The 20,972-nt window shown below is 37.4% G+C and overlaps 1 protein-coding gene across 4 annotated transcripts in view; it reads right to left on the reverse strand.

Annotated features, from left to right (window-relative positions):
* The window catches only part of FAM193A (family with sequence similarity 193 member A), a 76,213-nt gene that overhangs the window by 20,894 nt on the left and 34,347 nt on the right, over nt 1-20,972 (reverse strand). The window contains exons 4-14 of one of the 4 annotated variants that reach the window (XM_064653387.1): nt 19,120-19,286; nt 18,678-18,845; nt 16,368-16,602; nt 13,068-13,192; nt 8,609-8,753; nt 4,666-4,743; nt 3,378-3,455; nt 2,972-3,084; nt 2,575-2,817; nt 437-590; nt 154-333 (exon numbers count right to left, since the gene is read on the reverse strand). In XM_064653387.1, coding sequence (XP_064509457.1) covers nt 154-333; nt 437-590; nt 2,575-2,817; nt 2,972-3,084; nt 3,378-3,455; nt 4,666-4,743; nt 8,609-8,753; nt 13,068-13,192; nt 16,368-16,602; nt 18,678-18,845; nt 19,120-19,286 — 1,686 coding nt within the window. Of the gene's footprint in view, nt 1-153; nt 334-436; nt 591-2,574; nt 2,818-2,971; nt 3,085-3,377; nt 3,459-4,665; nt 4,744-8,608; nt 8,754-13,067; nt 13,193-16,367; nt 16,603-18,677; nt 18,846-19,119; nt 19,287-20,972 lie in introns of all 4 variants that reach the window. The other 3 variants (XM_064653390.1, XM_064653388.1, XM_064653389.1) reach the window with 3 other exon arrangements.

Raw genomic sequence — 20,972 nt, forward strand, 5'->3', positions numbered from 1 at the left:
GAGTCGAAAAATATTTTACATGTCATACTCACCCACTGATAACTTAATATTTTAAAAGTTAAGGAAATAATTGATGATATACATGTCTTCTCATTCAAGCAGCCACATTTCAGAAATTAAATTACTACAAGGGTTGCTTTTAGATGACTATACCTGCTGACTGGGGTAAGAAGGTGGTGGACTATCCATTTTTGTTTCATCTTTCCTTAAAGCCCTTTTTCCTAGAGATATTTCCTCCTTTTGAGTCCCTGGTGGTTCACCACTGCTCTCCCCATCTGCTTCTTCATCATCTGCTTCTGAAGAACTGCTGCTCGTACTGCTCACCTGAGGAGACTGGAAAACATCAAGTCATAATCACGGGAGTGAAGGACAGGCCTTTCCCCAGTGAGCACATCCAACTGCTCAGGACAAAGACAGGACACTGGAAATGCTGTACCTCATCTTTCAATGCCATGTTTTCACCTCCGCCATTCAGCTCACTGTGAATTCCGTTCATGTTGGCTACAACTTCTGCATCATCGTAGTTATTCAGTGGGTAGATATCAGCAAACTTTGCTGATAATGGTGCAACATCTTCATCATCACTACCACTGAGGGGAAAAGAGGCTTCAATAAATCACAGTGCTCAGTAACCTCAGTTATAGTGAAAGCAGCTAAAACACCAAAATGAAATGAAGTTGAAAGTATCCCTTGTATAAATGTTCAGATTAGGAATCAAAGGGTGGTCTCTCAAGTTGTTCAACTGAACCTACACTGTCAAGCAAGTAAAATCAAGCAAACTGCCATATAAATCCTACTGAATGTAGCAGTCACGTGTCTGAACAACAAGCTCGATCAAAAATGTGATTCTCTGCTGGTTTTTAGTAAAACATTTTTCTGCCACTGCTCTCTGAGCAAGAATCTATGGAATTAATAATCACAGGATACGGATGACCTTTAATTTGATGGAAAGAGCCTCATGCCAATGATTTCATTTACAGAAATTGTGATGTGGAAAAAAATACAATATAAAATTCAAGTTTTTCCACATATTAAATGTCAAACCAGTAAGTAGGGAACACTGAACACACCACAGTAACTCTTAAATTTCTCAACAGCAACTAGTTGGTAGACAACCCCACATCTGCTTTTCAGAATCTGCTCTAAAATACTTAATGGAATTTTTTGCCATACATCATGGCTAGGCTTCCCATACAGATAGCTAGTAAAAGAACCTGCATGTTTAATTACTCACTCCAGGGATATGTTGCAAAGATTGGCTAGTTCGTGTTGCTACAACAATCCAGAGTTCTTAGAAGAGTTCTTAAACTGCACACTTTATCTTGTTGCATTCCATAAAATACCGTGCCAAAATCTAATTACATGACGGCACCATCAGGCATATTTCAAATGTGCAATGAAGAAATAAAACACAGCAGATAGTATGAGACACAAGATGGCACCTCCCCAGGGAGCAGTGGTACTTCCCTAAAAATAGGCTTCTGACAGTAAATAATACTTGGATTCAACTGAACTAGCTTCTGAAGAGACAAACTGAACAGTTTTTGACATTTCAGCACCAAAACTAGTGAAAGTTTATGGAAATGGCAAAGCACACACTTAAGAATACACAGCTAAACATACCACCACAAAATCTGTTTTCAAGTGTTCCCCAAATGGGATCAGAAACTTAAAGTCCTGTTACGGAAGATTAAATCATTGATGCTGGTAGATAAACATTTAGAGGAAATGGAACTTAGTGAGTGACAGTCATCAGAAACACCTCACACATTGGCACTCTCCTTGTTCATAACACCATATTAACATGGAACACTAATGCAAATTTCCTTGACTGTACCTACAGCAAGTATTTCATCAGTGTTCCCACCAGTACCAAAGCTGGGTGGTTTTTTTTAAAGTATTCTTTTAGAATATCATATGACAGAGGAGACTCCTGGATAGCTGTACACATACCCAATACAAAAGCCAGCCCACCAAGCAACTCTAATCCTTCAGAATTATGAAGGGGTGGGAGTTTACATTAGACTAATCCTCAAATTTGATGGTCACTGTGATCAGAGTATAAGAAAGGGGGTGGCAGATACTTCTGATAGAGACAATCATTTTTAATGACTCAGGTTAACACAACTTCAACAATCCTAAAAGCCTTCTAAAAAAAAAAAAAAAAGGCTTTCTTGGAAGTAAACTGACTTATATGAAATGACAATCCTCCAAAGAAAAGAACACCAGTTCCCTTGCTCAGTCCAGGAAAATGTGACATTTTAAAATGATCCTCTAAATTAGATATGTATCTGATGTCCTTGTAATTGCAAACCAGGAAAGTACACACTACACACAATTCTAGCAATATTGGTAAGTCAATATCTTCAGAAATTTTTAAGAACTTCACAGGATATTTTTATATATATATGTTAGCGCACATATAGCACCGGAGTTGTGGTTGGCTGAATACAGTACTGTTATTAAATCATTTTCGGAGGCAAAACTAACATTACATAACAACAGCCTGCCAATGCCACTTGCCTGCTCAAGTCCAATTCACTACAAAAATTGAGAACAGAGAAAAGAACTTACAAAGTTGGTGCAGAACCATTATCTGCGAGGATCAGCCTGGGATGTTGCTGAATTGTGATAGGCGAGCTGGAACCTGATCCTGAACTTGCTGAAGACATACTGGGTGGGCGGATCTCAGACAGATAATCCGGAGCAGAATCAATTTGTAGTGGTAACTGGTTAATGTGGATATCATCCGTTATAGGAGAATCCATGATGCCACACGTTAAAATGTGTGAAAGGCTGCAGTCATCACAAGTACATCTGTTCAAGAATTAAGATTACATGTTTCTATGACCTTGTTTAAGTAGCAATGATTTAAAGTAACCACATTCTTTGTTCCAGTAATGCATTTCTTTTTTCCTTGAACGAGAAAGTTATGCTTTATTATGATTCCAAACTAAAAACATCAGCTCACCTTCTTCTATAATTACAGTTGGGACAGTCAGGCATGCTCAAACGTGATGACAGCATGTGTCTCATTGTGTCTGTGAAGTTGTTCTCCCCAGCTAGTGCTTTCTTGTTATTAAGCTGAAGTAAATGGTAAAGGCAGTGTTTTAGTAGTGCAAGTCTTTCCATTAAAAATTCAATGGCACATAATGACAAGCTACATAATCAACAGGGGTTCTTTGGGCAAAATAATTTAAAAGCAGAACAATTCAGAATAATTTCATGAAGGTGGCGTTTTGATCATGGGTGAAAAAGGAAAAAGTTCAAAGTTACAAACAACAAACATTTGGCACTGAGACTCTTTAAATAAAGTATGTTTCTACTACGAAATAGCAAAGTGGACAAGTCCATCTCCTTGACTCATTTGTACGTACATCTTGCACAGTATTTCTGCTGACGCATTCTGAACTTGAGCAGTTCTTGCCTTGTTTCATGGTATGCACAAAAGGACACTGCTGACAAACGGAGAAAGCAAACTCACCCTTAGCTGGCAAAGAAGAATTAGCACTAATTTTGTAGCCACAATGGGATAGAGTCAAGAAACAAAGTAGCTGCCCAAGACAGGACCTGACTGTATTAGTGAAAAAATAAAATCCAAATAACCTCCACCTGGTAGAGGTCTAATCCTGAAAGCACCTAATTTCATTAGATACCTACAAACCTTAGGTTAAACAAGGATGTGCCTAAGCTCCCACTTCTATGGATGCCCAGATCTGATCCTTACCTAAGCAGCCATGGTCTTAGAGCTCACTTAAGGCCAATTAGGATCAAGGAAAAAGAGGATTCTTTCCTCAAGTCCTCTGAGAAGACCTGTATACCAGATGTTCTAAAAACATTGTTAACATAGGCTTCCTTTCAGGAAAAAGTACTTACTGATGACTGCTTTGAGACATTGCCAATTTAAGCTTAAGTTTAAGTTTATTAAAATGTACTGCCATACTCTCTGGTTCAGGACTAGTGTTTCTCGCTGCATACTGGTACAGGAATGGAGAAGTTCTCCATCCAGAGTCGACTCTATCCAAAGCCCACTGTACTCTTATGGAAAGCATGATGCACACTTGAGGACTTCCAGGCTGGAGAAGAGAGTACTGAGTCCTAAACAGCAGTTTTATAATAAGTGAGGAACTTCTATTGGCCCCTGTCTGGTTAGAGCTTAAAAAAAAGAAATACAGTTCTGCTCAGCCTTTTGCCCCACAAAACAGATGCAGGAGCCATCCCCAAAGTCCCAAGGGGAATCACCTGCCCTGCTACTGTAGCTCACAATCCTGCAGACACATAGGAATTTGTCAAACTCCTGAACACAATATTCCCTATCAAGCAAATCTAGACAGCTCCACACTCAATGTATTGGCTGTTTTGGATTCCACTCTAAGGCAGCAAAAATTCCCCTTCTTTTGTACAAAGATTTTAAAGACCTGGTATTTAATCCTAAGACTATGGGTTTATCTTTTTATCTTGTAGTAAGTGAGATTACATACTTTTACTTACTCTTCTTGGATCTTACTTTTCTGTATTTTAGCTGATCAAATTTCATGCCTGGCATAGTTGCAGAATTAGATTGCACAGAACTGGTACAATATACTACACTCATTGTTTGCATCTTACAAATATATGTGTAGCATTATTATAACTTAGGATGGTATAACAAAAAAAAAATCCTACCTGCTCTTCAATAAAACGCCTCTGCTTAAAAAATTCCCAGTCTTCCTTTAGCATGCGTTGTTTTGTTTTCATTGCCATCTAAAACAGAATTTAAGGAAAACTCATTGACTTAACAATAGAAAACCTAAATTATTGTCAATTGATCTAAGCTTCATTAAACCTAGCTTATCTATACTATTTTGCAAGTGCTTACTTAGTCAATATGAAGTGTACTTTATTTGCTAATAATTTGATTAGATTTACTTAAATGTAAGAGTTCATATTCATTAACACTACTTTTCAGACTTTCCCACTGTTACTCCTTATGTTAATATTTCTTTTCATTAAATACGTGCATAACATTTTCAATAAAACGTGACTGGCATTAAATACTCAGCATCTCAGATCCATTAAAATCCACTAAAATCTAGAGATAAAGGACTTATGGCAAGGCCTCAACACAGGCTCAAGTGCAAAGCCTGATGTACCACATGTGGAACTTACCACCCCAAGAGTCAAAAGAATCAAAAGCAGTGACCTAGACTAATACTATTTGGCCCATTTATTCCTCAAAGTTTTTCATGTTCCTTGATTTAGCTAAGGCTGGAAAAATACTTTATAATTACTTGTCTCTTGAATCGTATCACCATAAATGCACATAGAGCCCTTAACTTTTCGTACACAAATGATATTTTTCCGGTTTAGCAAATAAATGGTCTCTGACAGGACGCAAAAACTTTCATGAATTTTAACACAGTAAAATGCAGGAACAAAGTTCCTCCTGTTGTACCTTACAACATTTTAACAGCACTACTTCATCAGTGAGGAAACAACTACCTAAGGTTATCTTTTACAGTTCTTCTTTTTTTCATTTACCTAATTAAAAAAAATAAATCTACTACCTTATAGAATATACTAAATTGCTTCACAAAAATAGGTTAGTGAGCCATTAGTGATACCACTAGAAATCTTTTTTTTCTTCAAAAGCATGACTCCAGGAATTCATACTTGATCAAAAGTTTAAAGTCTAACAACTAAGCTATTATTGCTATTATCATTATTTAACTTAGGAAAATGAAATTTTAAGCTGGGGATCTGGAACAGCATTAAGTGGTAAAATTTTGCCTAATTAATTTCTGAAAGGATCAGCATCATATTCTAACTACTCCTATAGATTTTGATTTCCTTTGCTCCAGCGAGGTTACGTTAACATCGAAAAAATGAGTTTATTGTGTCCATGTGTGTTTAAAAAAAGAGGTACTGCAGAGCCTGTGGCCAGCAACATCAGAAATTTCATCCTGGGTGCAATACCAGCTTCCCAGAATCCCTGAGCTATATTTAAACAGAGCAACACTCACTGGTTTAGTTGCCCTGCCACCTAGCTGAATCCTCACCATCAAAGACAGCTACCTACATTCAATATACATTACAAGAGAAGACTTTTAATGCCAGAGAACGATGTTTAAAACAGCCAGTGCATTAACTGGGAGCTGCCTACTCAAGCCTGCCAAGAAGCTGTCAAAGCAAACAGCATGGTACAAGTGTTGGTACTCTGCTATTAACGGGAACAGGGGCTGACACGCAAGATTTCCTACTTCTGACTTAGCAGCCTTTCCAATATTCCATGGATGCAAGTATCTTAAGTTATTGATTCCATAAATCATAGAAAATCACTTCTCTCCCCTCTTTCTTTTCTCCAACGAATATTTATTTCAGCAGAGCAGGGTAGCTGCAATACAAACCACATGCATCGTGCCCGAGAACTCTTCTAGGGAGTGCGAGATAAATTCAAATGCCAGATACTCCAAAGATCTTCCACAGATGTAACAAGTGATGAACACAGGCACTGAGATGAAAGAATCCTTATTCTAAGTTGTATTACAGCGTACACACGTGGTACAGCAGTGTATTAAGTTACATGTCTGTGTGTGACACAGCTGTCATACACTGTCTTAAACTAATATTTTAATCACTTGAAAAAACTATTAACTTCGTTTCCCATGAACAAGTAACATAACATGCAGTAGGAGAGTCCACTACTTATCTCTGCTGATGCCTTGTCTACAGTTTTGGGTGTAGTTCCACAATAGATAAATGAGAACCATTCTTACATTTTCTTTCCCCTCTAACCTTTCAAATAGTAGTAATAAAACCTCACAAGTTTGTTAAGTCAAGAGGCAAGCAAACAGTGAATGCACGTTCATTATTAAGATCCACAGTTACTATAGCAGCAGGGCTTTCTGATTTCTACCCTGTTGACAAAGATATCACTGCAAATTCAGGTATGATGGTCATATTGCATGACGTATTTTTGATCAAGAGAGTAAAACCACAAGTTATCATCAACATGGGGTTTAAGGTATGATTGTGAAAATGCTTTTTTCTACATATAAATAGCAATATAAATACCAATATCTTCTTTAAAATTTGATGGTTTAAGTTTTTGAATTGTTTCCTCTACCTACCTGCACTTGCAGGTATTTTTGGTCATTAGGAAATAAGCCATCATATTAAGTTTTTCCTATTGGGAGAATGGTGTCTGTTTGCACCAGGATACAGGTTTCACTGAGCAAATTAAAAAATTATATAAGACAGCACTTGTAGCAGTTGCATGGTCACTTGATATGAAGAAATACAGAAAAAATCAGTTAAGAACTTTTTTTGGCATGATGCAGAACCACCAGTCAGAAGCCTGATATGAAAGTGACTCTACAGAAATGCCACTTTTTAAAAAAAATAAGTGAATAATGCAAAATGAACTGGGTTTCTTTTCTTACTAGAGAGGCATCAGACAGCCATGACACCCTGAGACTATGGGGAAAATCACTTTTAGTAGCAAAAAATGTGAGATGATCAAATTTTACTGAGCTGCAATCAAATATTTAGGTGCACAAAATCTGCCAGGCCAAGACAAAACTTTGTAACTGATAGCTCACAGATGCAGTCCCCAAATATAGAACAATCTCTAAAAATAAAATTAGTTATGTCTTGTCTCCATCTTGAAGGTACTGGTATTAATGGTATAAGTTCACTTAAATCTTCAGCACAGAGAACAGCTTATGAAGGACACTTACAATGTACAATAAGACTAAAATATGTTTGTTATCTATAAGAAGTAACATAACATTACTGAATCTCAAGTTGGATGTCCATATGCCTAGTGCTCATAAAACTTCAAAACAGAAGAAAAGTTCTATAAAATTCTGTATCTTCAGTTATTTCCAAGACATTATTTCTTCCAGACCACTTAAGATTGAACTAAATTCAAAGCCTTATCCTGAGGTGTTTTAGGAAAATCAGGTTCTTTAAGCATGAAACAAAAAGCATGAGAAATTTTCTTTGAAGAATATGAACAACCACTTGCAAAATAAACAGCTATTTTTCTGAAAAAATGTAGGAGTTGGCACAACATGATTATTTTCTGTAATGTAGCACAAATTCAGAAGAACCAGCTATCAGATCATATACTTTATAAAAAGACAGCTTCAGAGGTCTCAAATATTTGTGTATGGAGACAAACTGGAGTTCCTTTTTTGAGAACAGTACAACGATCATCATCACACTATGCAACATGCAACAGTTTTTAAAAGCAATATCTTCCTCTGGCTTCATTTAATGCAGTTATTATTTTGGAAGCTTAGGGGGTTCTGTGGGATAAGTTGTTTTTTTTCTCCCTATGGTTAATTTACTGGCTAAAGTAATTAAAAAATGTTCAAAGACCATCTCTAAACAACGACAATACAATCTGCTTCAACAATTTAAGGAAGTTATTGTACAATCAGCATTAATTATTGGTATGTTAGGGTTCTTTTCTATTGGGAATGAATGACATAAATGAAAAAAGTTACATTTTGTTGCTTCAAAGCTCTGGATAAAAATATCAAAGAAATCATTCCTCGCTGAAGGCACAGCCCCGAACAGGCTGCTCCCTACATAATCAGTCTTGAGACTGCATGACTCTTACCTGCTCATCAACATAATCATCTATTCTTTTCTGGCATTCAAGCCATGCTTCAGCAACTTGGCCCATTTCCTGTTCCAGCTGATGATACCTTTGTAGCAAGGTACTATACATATCTTCACTACAGGAATCGTGTGTTGTTCCAAGCCTAAAAGTCCAAACAGCACTTGTTACAGAAGAGACATTTCACTGAAGAATCACGCTTTTAAGTTCTGCCAGCCAAAAAAAGTGGTGTTACAGTGCAGTTATTGACACACCCAGGCCCACAGAGCTGCTAGTATCCCAAAGCTGAGGACTATTTTTAGTAGTTTTTCAAAAAATATCCCAGAACTGCTTATTCCCATCTTCTGTAACCAACAATAGCAAGAATGTGGGAAGTGCCACATTGCTAGAACCTCTTTTCCATGAGCAACCAGATGACAAATACTGAGCCGTATTCATGCAAATTTTGTTGCTTGATATATTTATCCTTCAAAATTCTATGGGCTAAATATACATGTTGACTATTTACTGAAGAGCTACATAATAAAAATAAAGCCAGAAGCTTGTTAAGCAGAACTCTCATGACCAGTGCTAAAAAGATTACTAGACGAGTTGGAGTTCCAGGTGGGAAATGTGCTGCAGAAGGAGGGAAGTGAGATATAAGCAGTTATTCACTATCACTTGAGCAGCACTGAATTAAAAACATGATTATGCCATTCACTGATGACTGTCTCTGTGAGGAGTCTCAGAAATAGGAGAAAGACTTACATCCTTTTCTACATCTTTGCACGGCATCAACAAAATGCTTCCTGAGTAACTATGCAAACTCCCAATATGTTGACTTTAGAAATAATAAAAGACAAAATTCTACATGTGTTTAAAGCACACTGAATCGTAATGACTAGTCAACTGACGCAAATAAACTGAAGCTTTATAACATTTCTACTACTCAAAGTAATTAAGGAGAAACTGGGTAGTAGTTAATTAGGCACAGAGGTTGCATGGCAAGTCAATGTCAGTACCAAAAAACCAGAATTGAAGCATCTCAAAATGTGATACTTAAGCCCAGTTCCAGCATTTGAGGGAAGTTTGTTACAGATTTTCACTGCAGCAGGATGTTAACCCAACCTAAGAACCACAGAGTCTTGTTTGTCACCTGGTAAAGAACTAATCCCTTAATTTTAACTTGACAATTAAGTATAATGAAGAGCTAATCATACAGACAACTCAGTAAGCACCACGTTACAGCTGTTAGTGTGACTTCACCAATAAATTCAAATTTGTTTCATTTTGTTGTTCTTTCCAGAACCTGCAACACAACCACTTAAGAAAGGTGCATAAGCAATTCTGCACAATAAAACTTGGGAAGTCTACAATTGGAAGAGTAGAAAAAGAAGTTTCAAGGCATACAGTGACTCTCCCTTACTATCAGTGTAAACACTGTCAATTCACATTACTAGATCACAATTTACTGCTTTTCTGAAGTCTTTCTGATATCATGCAATTATGTGAAAATAGGACCCCTACTGTACAGAAATCAAGAATTTGTTCTTGTAACTGCTGCTGTGTAGCACTATTCTTTCAAACACTTGTCCACAAATTATTTTTTAAAATATGCTCTTAAGTTAGAAGCAAAAGAACTTAATTTTTAAAAATTTAGATTAGCAATGCAAAAGAACAGCATTTACACTGTCATTTTTTATTGTGATTCTGAGTAAAGGTTAACAGGCTATTAGTAAATACAGTCTCCCCTCCAAAGGCAAGTATAAAGCAACAATCTAGGTAATATTTCCATTCTGTACACAGAGGTGGAATGTATTTCTGGACTGCAGTATAAAAAAGTGATAAAAAGAATAACACATACATAAAAAACTTAACAGGAGTTGTTCAGTTAAAAGTAACTGAATCTTACAAGTGGTACTTGTTGACACAGGTCTTGCTGTATACCTACATATTTTGATTAGGAACACATGATTTTCTGGACAACAGCATTTAACTGAAGCTGTGCAAACATCCTGAACACTGTCCCATCCCACACTAGGAAAGCAAAGCAGACAGAGAAGCTCCAGGTATCAGTTGTTTCATTACCAAACCCCAATAAAACAGTCTGTTGGATGTAGGAGGCACGTCAGCGGCTGCAAGGAATCAAAAGCATCTTGACCAAGCAAGATATTTAACCTCTAAGAAACTCTTCATATCGACACCACCATCAGAAGTACTGCAAACTTATCTTTGAAAGGACTGGATTTCCTTAAATACTGATTATGAAAACACAGCCTTATGAAATGCTGTGTCTGACCTAGAAGCCCTGCTGATTAATCAACTCTTGCTAAGCTGTGGACAGCTCTTACAGCTGGTCTGCACACTGTGCAGCTGAGTGTGCCTCCTAAACCAGCCATGGATGTTGACTGGGTAGCCAAACAAGTTCTAACACATTAAGACCCTGGTAGTTTAATCTGAGCAGATGACCAGTTTCAGATGTGAAACACTGGCACAGCTGATCTGATATCAGTTTATAACCTCCATCCCCACAAGACTGCTGTCTAAACCTCCCTATGTGAACATCTTTTCTAGTCTGACATCTGATGAACACCCTTGGAACTAACCATAGCACACCAACTACATATTTTGAAAGAGCCAGAGATACTTAAATCACTGAATTTTTTGTGTAAGGGATGAAAGAAAGGGTTAACACCCAAAATCTAAGCGAAGCTGAGATGCCAAAATGCCATTTCACATTCCTGTTCTTCGGGAAGACAAAGCAATGAGGCCAATGTTCTTTTGTAAAGAAACTGGTAACACCTTCTCTACTGCACACAGATGATTCTCTCTTGATCAAATGATTAGAGGACTAGCCTGATCCCTGCTTCTCCATGTGAGGCCTCTGTGATGGAACATTTCTCCACCAATTTCCAATGGAAGGCAGATTACCTTCCAGAAAGATTTCTCAGGGAAGGATACCCAATTCTCTCACTTCAAGATCCAGAGAACTCAGAAATAAAATCCTGGGAGTCTCTGAAAACAGACACAATCAAAGAAAAACAAGACATACACTATATAAATCTAGGAACCATGGAACAGGAAGCTTGTGCTGAACCTCTCCTTTCAAAAATGCTCATGTGAACCAATCTAGGCAAAACTGTAAGTTTAAGGGTGTTTCACATAAACTACTTAGTGAACACAAATGCACTGGAAAAGAAATTCCTACAGGAAGAGATTCTGACTTCATCATATGTAAGCTCTGAATGGAGCTGTCACTACAGTGACAGAGAAACCACCTCTGTTGCTCAGAGTTTATTTGCAGTAGCACAACAGGTAAATGAAAACAATCCAATGCTTTTGTTAAGAAAAGACCATAAACTTCACTGAGACCATTCTCAGCTCTTAAGGTGAAGGCAATATAAAGAGTCTTGATATAGCCAGGATTGCTGGAGTAAAGAGATGGAGAGAAGCCTTGTCAGAAAGCGTGGACATGACTGCAGGATGGCCACAAAAGAAGATACAGATCACTGAAAAAAAGTGCAACTGAACAACATGATGTTGAACACAGCAACACAATTAGCTGTCTGGAGAGGGAAAGCTTTTAGTGCCAACCCAGCCTCATGTAAGTGAACTGAATAACTTATGAGGGACCTTAGACATCTAGCTGAGCTCAGCAACAATGAAGCTTTCTTGCCTTTTCTTGTTTTCCTTTCTATTACCTATCAGCAAAAGGAGAACTCATCAGAAATTTTCTTTATTCACTGTGAGCAACATCTCTTGTGACAGACTTAATCAAACTGCTCTTATACCATGGAAAATTACCCAAGACAATACCTTTAAAACACATGTACATAGAGCATAAATGCATCTTCATCAGAAACAAGACTGAGAGGTCAGCATGAACTATCCATGACTGTATTGCAAAAATGTTCAGACTTAGGAAAAAGAATAAAATTTCTATTAATTAATACCTCTTTCTCAGGAAACCCAAACACTTTGCCAGTACACAAATTACAAGCAGAGAAATCCTACTAGGAAAATATACAATTTAAAGCCTCAGGAGTGGTGAAGTCCTGAGATCTACAAACATATTGCTTTCTCCAATGAAAAGACTGCTTAAAACTGCTTAAAACTAAGTTATTTGTGCACTGTGGAAAGCAGAAGGCAATGAGGCTTTAGTTTTCCTGTAGAGCTGTACAGACAGCAGCAATGCCTGATGATAAGTGAAAACAGTACTATTCAGTCATACCATCAGCATTTTCATGGGATGCTGTCATTTTACAGGGTAGCCTACAAATAAGCAGATTAGGGTTGTAATTCTTCTGTCAAGTAAGTTATGACAGCAGCCTGCTCAATCAACAACACTCTTTTCAAGACAGATCCACAAGGATTTTTTTACCTATTTAATTCTAGCAGCAGAATTGTTTTTTAAAAGCTGTGGTTGCAAACATGTGTTTTCATTTTTCCTTTAAATTACAAAACAAAAGTTAAACTCTACCTTAGCTGTGACACCAACGTTGGCAAGCTATTCTGCAAGAGTGGCTCAGAAAATACCAGATTTTCAAACAGATGCTTGTTGTGCAATTCCCATGTCACCTGAAATTTCTTCAAATGTTCATTTTCCTATAATGATAAAACAACCAGAAATAAGCTAGGTTAGGAAAAAAAATAAAGAATTCTGTCCAAAGCAAGAATCTTTTTAAAAAGTCTTCTTTCCAACCTACTGGCAGGATTAACCAGCTCAATTAATAATGCAGTTTTAATATCCAGAAACTCAGAATTTAAGCCATTTTTAATTACTTAAATAACATAGTTTAATTCCTTGCTTTTCTAAATTGTAATGAATTAGGAAGAAAAAAAACCCACAAAAATCAGGCTATATTGTTCAAAGCTTCCATTCATTTCTGCACCGAAAGATGTATTTTATGATCTGAACCCGTAATTCTCAGGTTTTCTTGTCAAAAAATTGTCTATCTCTGATTATTTTTCAGTTCTTTGAACTTATCTAGTAAGACATATATACAATGACAACCTATAATCTTTATTCAAAACTGACATAAAAACAAGTAAACAGTTCTCCCAAGTACAGCTTAAAAAACTAAGTTTTCTAAACAGACAAGAGATCAATAGCTTACTTCCCTAGTAAGAATAACGTTTTTGTATTTGAGGTTATTTAACACATAATTGTATGTAACTTCAAGGCCTAAAACTTAAAACTATTACCAGAAAAACACAAGAATCCAAGACAGGTATAATATATTTTTCAAGTCAGCAAGTTTTCCCACATATAACCAGCAGTACACAGATTTTCTATACCAGGACTCACCCACACAGCAGAATTAAATTCAACTGTTCTGGCTCTCAGATAAGCAAGTGAGCCCTGGGAAATATAACCTCTAGTACCCAGAAACACCAGAATACTCTGGAACTTTTAAGTTTTGTTAAGCATAGTGGGTTAAAAAAAACAAACCAAACCCAAATGTTTTTATATCAGACCTAAAGACGAGACTACTGGAATTCAAAAAGAGAATTAACTTTTAAGTTTTATTATTATTTAAGAAGGATGGGTGGTGTTGGTTTTGAGTAGCATAAAACACCTGTACCTCTTTACTATTACGTCTTCAAAATATTCAAAATGTCTATAAATTGCTAATAATTTCTCACGAGTCACTGCGACAGGTTGATTTCTTAGGGAATTTCCATATTATGCTGTGAACAAAACCATCAACAGTTATCTACAAAATCTTGTCTATCAGTTTACACAAAGAAATACCAGGAAGTTTTCCTCTCTAGTCTGCTGTACTTGAGGGCTCTTCAGTACTGACCACAGTACTTGCTGTCAGTATAATCTGTCATTCCCTGGTGGGGCACATGGCTTTAGTTCCTGCTCTTGAAGTCAGATGGGTTCCTTTGAAAGGAAGGACAACTGTTCATAATTTCATCGAGAAGTTAGTTCCTCACAGGTGGAGGTTCAAGGCATTATATGCCTTTGTACAGTACACTATGTGCAAAGCTTTTATCTTTAAAAGGAAGGCTGCACTAAGTTTAGAGATCTTGGCTGCCTTTTATGTATTTCAGCTGAAAAGATTCCTTCTTCCATAGTGCACTGGTATCTTGAGAGGAAACATCCATGCAAATGAAACAGCTTGTGACCCTACTACCTGTACTGAAAGCTGTGACATACTACTGCATTTAATAAAAAGGTTATTTAATAAATCTAATAAATATATGACAAGACAGTATCCTACATTCTCACAGTTCAGTTTCTGACTGTCACAGCTTAGTAGAAAGAAGTTTTCAGTACTTACTGGGCTGCAGAAGGAAAAGGACAAGACAAATCTGGCATATTTTGTGTTTTCCTATGCTTTGTTCTTTAAAATAGGAATTTTATTTTACTTTGAATTTTATCAGAAAAGGGGTAGATTAGATAGCTCAAGTATCTTCTTTCTTTTCATGGCTGTTATCTCAATCTCTCACACCTACCAAGTTTTCATGACTACTTGTTCACAATAACTGCCAGGGAAAAAGTATCAAATGGTTATTTTCTGATTAGTTGGCACTAATGGGATAGTTATTGGCAGATCCACTTTGAGAAAGCTAACATCTGTACTGTAAACCACTCACTTTTCAGCTGAACAAGGTGGAATGCAAATCAACCTGAAGAGCAATCTTCTCTCAAGCACCTTATTAGAAACTTAATGACTATTAAAAGCAGACAATAAACAGGAGATGGCAGTGACCTCAAATCTGTATTTAAGTGATAAAGCCGGGGAAGATAATACAGACAAAAGCAAATACACAGCATTGAGAGCAGAAAAAGAGCATCAGATATGCTCAAATTTCTAAATAGAAATATCTTCCTGCTTTGACAACTCAATTTTGGGTAACAGCCCTACCTCAGTAATGACAGTCTGCTTCCCCTCCATTTTTATATCCTCACCTGTGGCCACCACAATCTATTTTTATCTCTCTTTATGAAGTTAGACAGTCACTTTCAGTTAATTGGCAATAAAAGTCAAATTCACTAGTTTATCCACCTTTTTTTTCCTACTTGCACCAAGTTTGCATAAGAAAAATATGGTACAGGATAAGAACATTTACAAAGGATGCACAAGAAAGGATTATTAACAAAACAGGATCAATAACCTTCTCAGGCCTTAAACAAACAGAATTATGGAATTTGTCTACTGTATTACTCACTCATGATGGACAACTACACAAGAAGAAATTTTTAAGGCTATTGCTTATTTTATAGCTGACAATATAATCCCAAGTCTAATATCACTGTCAGTTGATAAAACAAGCATTTAAGAAAGAACTTTGGAAATAACAGCAGATTAGTTTCAAGGCAAGAGAAAATCTTTTCAAGTAGCCATCTTTGATTATAAGTGAAAAGAAAAATTGAACACCGAAACAATTTAAGTTAGTGCTAAGTTTGTGTTGTTTAAACATGGTTGTCAACAGACCATTTCGGATTAACAGAGAAGTGTTTCCCACATTTTCAGAGGCATTAACTAATATTTTGTAAATCTGCTTAAATACTTGGTTCAGAATAAGTGCTACACACAGCATCCCACCTCTTTCTTTACAAACAAAACCCAATTTCATTAAGTCACTGCAAGAGGTGCCTACTCTGCACTTCCCAATACTTAAATTTGCATTTTCAGAATCTCCCTGTCTCCAAGGATGCACACAAAAAGAACCTGACATTTTATAAGCACAGAAGACTCCTGAAAGAGCCCAGAACAACTCTGGCAGCATCACCCCAGAAGAACACAGGCTGTTTCTTCAGTCTTACCAGAGTAACTAGGAAGGCGCTGATTGTACACGCTGCCTGACAGAGTGCACTGTATTCTTCAAGTAGGAGTGAGATGAACTGCTGTGCCTGGGGTGGCCCTTCTGTCACTAATGTTGATGCAACTTTAGATCCCAGTGACAAGTGTCTGAGCAGACGAACCTTCATTTCAAGCACATATTCTCTGGCTTGCTGTTCCAACCGTTGGTAAAGCTGGTATGGATCTCTTTCACAAAGCCTGTATTTTTAGAATATTTGTGACAAAAAAGAAACAAACAAACAAAAAACACCACACAAAAGAGGGAATGTAATCAACAGTTTTCATTTTCCTAGAAACTTTTACCAGCTACCATTATCATCACCAAAAATAACCTCAACAGCTAGGGTTTAGAGAACTACCTTAAATCCCAGAGAACACACTCCAGTCCCCTACTTCTATCTGTGGAAACTGAGCTCTAGTGCGGCTCTAGGACTAGGATGCCTGCACACCTGAGGAACAGACTGATTTAGGACCTTACTATTTCACTTCAACTTGTGAGCTCAAAAATCTGAACTCAATTTGCATACAACCCTACAGGCACCCAGACTCTTCAGACAAGCTTCTTCACAACTTCCCCCTGTTCTTACACATGACACATTTGTGTCTACCGAAGAGAATTAACACGATGGCTGCTTTGAAGCACTTTAAATAATTCAATTTCACCCTAAAGTCCTGTGCACAGAGTTTAAGCACTCGCCTCAGTGTTTTTACAGCACAGGGAGGTGGGGAAGAAGCACTTACCTAATCTCTTTCTTAAGAGTTAGATGAATAAAAGTTTGCAGCTACTAGTCCATGCTCTTCCCTCACCACTCACAGAGCAGTCCTATCATACTGCCATCAAGTACTCCAATATAGAATAGGGACATTACTTGGCACCACTGTGTATTCCAACTAAGACCAGACACTCCGTTTCTTGCCAGCTGTATCTAACAGAGTCGAGCATGAAATTAGGAATTTCTGCCTTTTAAACACAGAGTTATTTGGTCACAGCATGGTCTTTGGTGTGCTACCTAAACGGTTTTGTGTTTTGTTTTGTTTTTTTTTTAAACTTCCAACACCTACATTGACTACCTTTGTTAAAAAGTTCTGCATGACATTAGCACCACAGACTGGACACACTGGTGCCTGCACAAACTGTATCCCAGTTTTATTTCATACTTCAGAGACCATAAGGAAAATAATTCTACTGACATTTAGGGATTCCTTCTCTGAGATCCTGTTTCTGCCTTTATATTTTGAATAACCTCTCTCCAAAGTGAAAAACAGTTCTAGAGCAATTAAAGTTCCTGAGTACATAACAAAGGCACATAGTATATGTTCTAATTTCCAAAAATTTTCCATTAAAGAGAAAACGCATCAAATCAACCACCATTTTAGCTGTGAGTCAATTTTAATTACCTACACACCCAGCAACATTTAAACACCTTCGATTTCAAAGCCTATGTTGTGTGTTTGGATCACTTAAATAAACAAAGAGTGACTAATACAGAGGCACACTATATTACCCTGCTTGTTCAGAACTCATATTCAAAACCAAACACTCAGTTTTTATATAACCAAACTGCAAGAAGATTATTTCATTATCTATTAATGCTGGTTCAGGTGTACAATCATATAAAGAGCATTGCTAGATGACTGTAACCTTTCCAAAGTTTCTTTACTTCACCAGAATTCAGCTTCAACTAGAAATTCCACATATGAACTACAGTTGGTCAGAGCTCAGTATGTTAAGCACATACAGACCCAAGAAGAACAACTATTCCTTGACCACACACTGAGTTAGAAACAGAGATAATCCTCCTGGAGCACTTTAGCGACTGCCACGCTTTTCTCAAAAGCAAAAAACCCACCACTGAGGATCTCATTAAGCCCATCTTCAACTTCACACCCAGAAAAGCTACAACTTTTGACTTCTAAAATGGGAAAAAATTCTTAGAATCCACCTCATCTAATGATCAATGAATATTATTTTTTTCCATTTTTATGAAGTCTCTTCCAGCTGTTAAAACTACAGTAAAGTGCAAGCACTTTTATAACTCAGGTTAGTTCAACAAGGCAAGATTTTCACATGGGACAATTCAAAGTTAACAGTGTCTTATAAATAATCATCATCTGAAGGTCTTTTGAAGAATAAGATTCTGGGACCCTTCCACAATTAGACCTATTATTCCTATTGCAAACAGCATACAAATTTAACAGCTTCCTGTGCACTCAAACTAGCACTGAAAAATCCTGCACAAAATAGAATTAATATTCTTCAAAGTGATATATACCTATCCACCAGCTCCTTCATTCCTTCTTTATCTGGTACCAACGACTGGTCTTGGTCATCTGCCAAAGGGGTCCCAGCCTGGCGATATATACAGCGAACCATGTACCTGACTTCTGACCAGTAATTTTGAAGCTGCTGAGGTTCACGTTCAGGCTCTGCTGAATTTTCTCTGCAAAGAAAGACAAAAATAATTACCCTCTATTTGTACACATCACATAGGTGTATTGATTCCTACTATTCTGGAAAAAAAAACAAACCACAAAATACACCTGAAAATGCCTAAAATAAGGTAAGAAACTGGATAAATGCTGCCATTCGTAAATTACTGTTACTGTCAGACAACTCGTATAAAGGAGTTTAAGCACACACCAACAGACAAGCCACAACAGTGCCCACAGTCTGACCACAGCCACCACGCTGCTGAGTTTGAATTCAGTTCTTACCTGCGCTCATTACAGGCCTCACAGTTGCATGCTATGTCTGAAGGAGAGGAATTGCTAAGATCTGCAGCAGGCACTGTCTGCGCACCCACAGTTATTCTTCCTCCTCCTACAGATTCCTGCTGTGATCCACTGTTTCCAAGAGGCATGTGCAAAAGAAAATCTTGGCTCTGAAGGAAAAAAAAAACCCGAACAGGTAGCCTTCGGTTTGTGAGGTCTGATATGTTAAGAGGTGGGCAAATATTAAAGTGGTAATTCTTAGTGCTGCATATATTTTGGGAGGACACTCAAACAGACACAAAGAATTTATCTATGAAAAGCCTAATAAATGCAAGAGATGGACTGAGAAAACCAGCTATACAAACAGAGTTTCATTTCTAATAACCAAAGGTATGTTAGTTATAATTATCACCTTTATGTACTTCAGCATAAACACTGAACTAAGCTAAAGGAAGGCTTGCATCATCCACGCTTAACCATAAACCAGTATCTCCACAGTCTCCATTTAACAGTATGTTTGGCTTTTGGAGTTTAACAATCCCTTCTAGCAAAAATCATTGAATCTCCTTGCTTGTAGCAGCCAGACATAGCATTTCATGGTAATGGATGTTAGAAAGCTGCTGTCACTGGGAATGGATGTGACCTCCTGCACCCAGCACTGCTCAGTACCAGCAGATGACACAGACCTCTCACCCAAGACTGCTGGTATTTTTGTCACCAGTTTCTCTCCCTTCTCTGTGCTCCAGCCCCAGCACATGCCATCCTTCCCTCCTGCACCCTCCCAAGGCTGCCACAAGCTTTCTGTGGCACCAGGCAGGGACCTCTCCCACAGCACTAGCATGACTGAAGAGGTATTTTTGTGCCCCAAAGCCTGGATCGGGATGCAGAGAAGTTAAAACAAACCTGCAGACATTTGCTACCAAGCCAGGCAAGGAGAGCACCAGCAACCTGAACACAGGAGCATCTATAGCAAACCACCTGTACTCTGGTCTGCAGTGACTGCTAACAAATTTTTTTTTAGATAATTTTGGCTTTTTTTCCCAGCTGGCTTCTCAAATTTGGCTAGTTACCAAATCCACTTGGGTCTTTTTTAAGTCAAGCATCCTGACTTAGAAACCACTTTTGCTGTTTGCTTTTAAAAATTCCTCTTTAAAAAACAAAACAGTCACCAAATTAAAAAAAAATGCTGTAAATTTTTATTTCATCTGGAATATCTATAACTTAAAATGTTTAGGAAGCAATTCCTGCTTTTCCTGCACTTGTAGAACACTTATTTCCTTTACTAATTCACTAGCAGAGCTTAAATAAGTCAAAAATTTTGACTAAACTGAACAATAATGTGCTTCAGTCTTGCTGTGCTTTGAACTCTCTAGGATGTGTTTACCATCTTACTACCAGTATAATTTCCTCAGTTATAATATCTTGATTAATTTTACTACCCTTGTTAATAGCAAGGATATCTGTAAACATGAGATGTATACAAGTGACATACTCTTAACTTTTCCTCACAAAAAACTATGTTAAGTGTGCTTTTAACATGAGCTTAACAACATACACTATACAAAGACAATCTTTCTTCACGTTGATTTACTGAAATAAAAATCTGTATGTGCCTATGGGTGTGTGCACAGCCTGTTAGTTCTCTGCAAGGAGATGTCAGCTGGAATTTATAATACTTCCAATTATCCCAAGTGTGTGGCTTCCCAGATCAGCCAGATGATTTGGTTCTGCAGTATAGCATAGTTTACTTCTAATGAGGTTTTGCTGGACCTGTCAATGAACTTTTAGTATCTCTCTGGTACACTGAGCACAGTTCTCACATGAGGCTGAATTCACGACTTGAAATATTAGCACCA

The sequence above is a fragment of the Pseudopipra pipra genome, chromosome 4 (genome assembly GCF_036250125.1).
Source record: "Pseudopipra pipra isolate bDixPip1 chromosome 4, bDixPip1.hap1, whole genome shotgun sequence".
Lineage (NCBI taxonomy): Eukaryota > Metazoa > Chordata > Aves > Passeriformes > Pipridae > Pseudopipra > Pseudopipra pipra.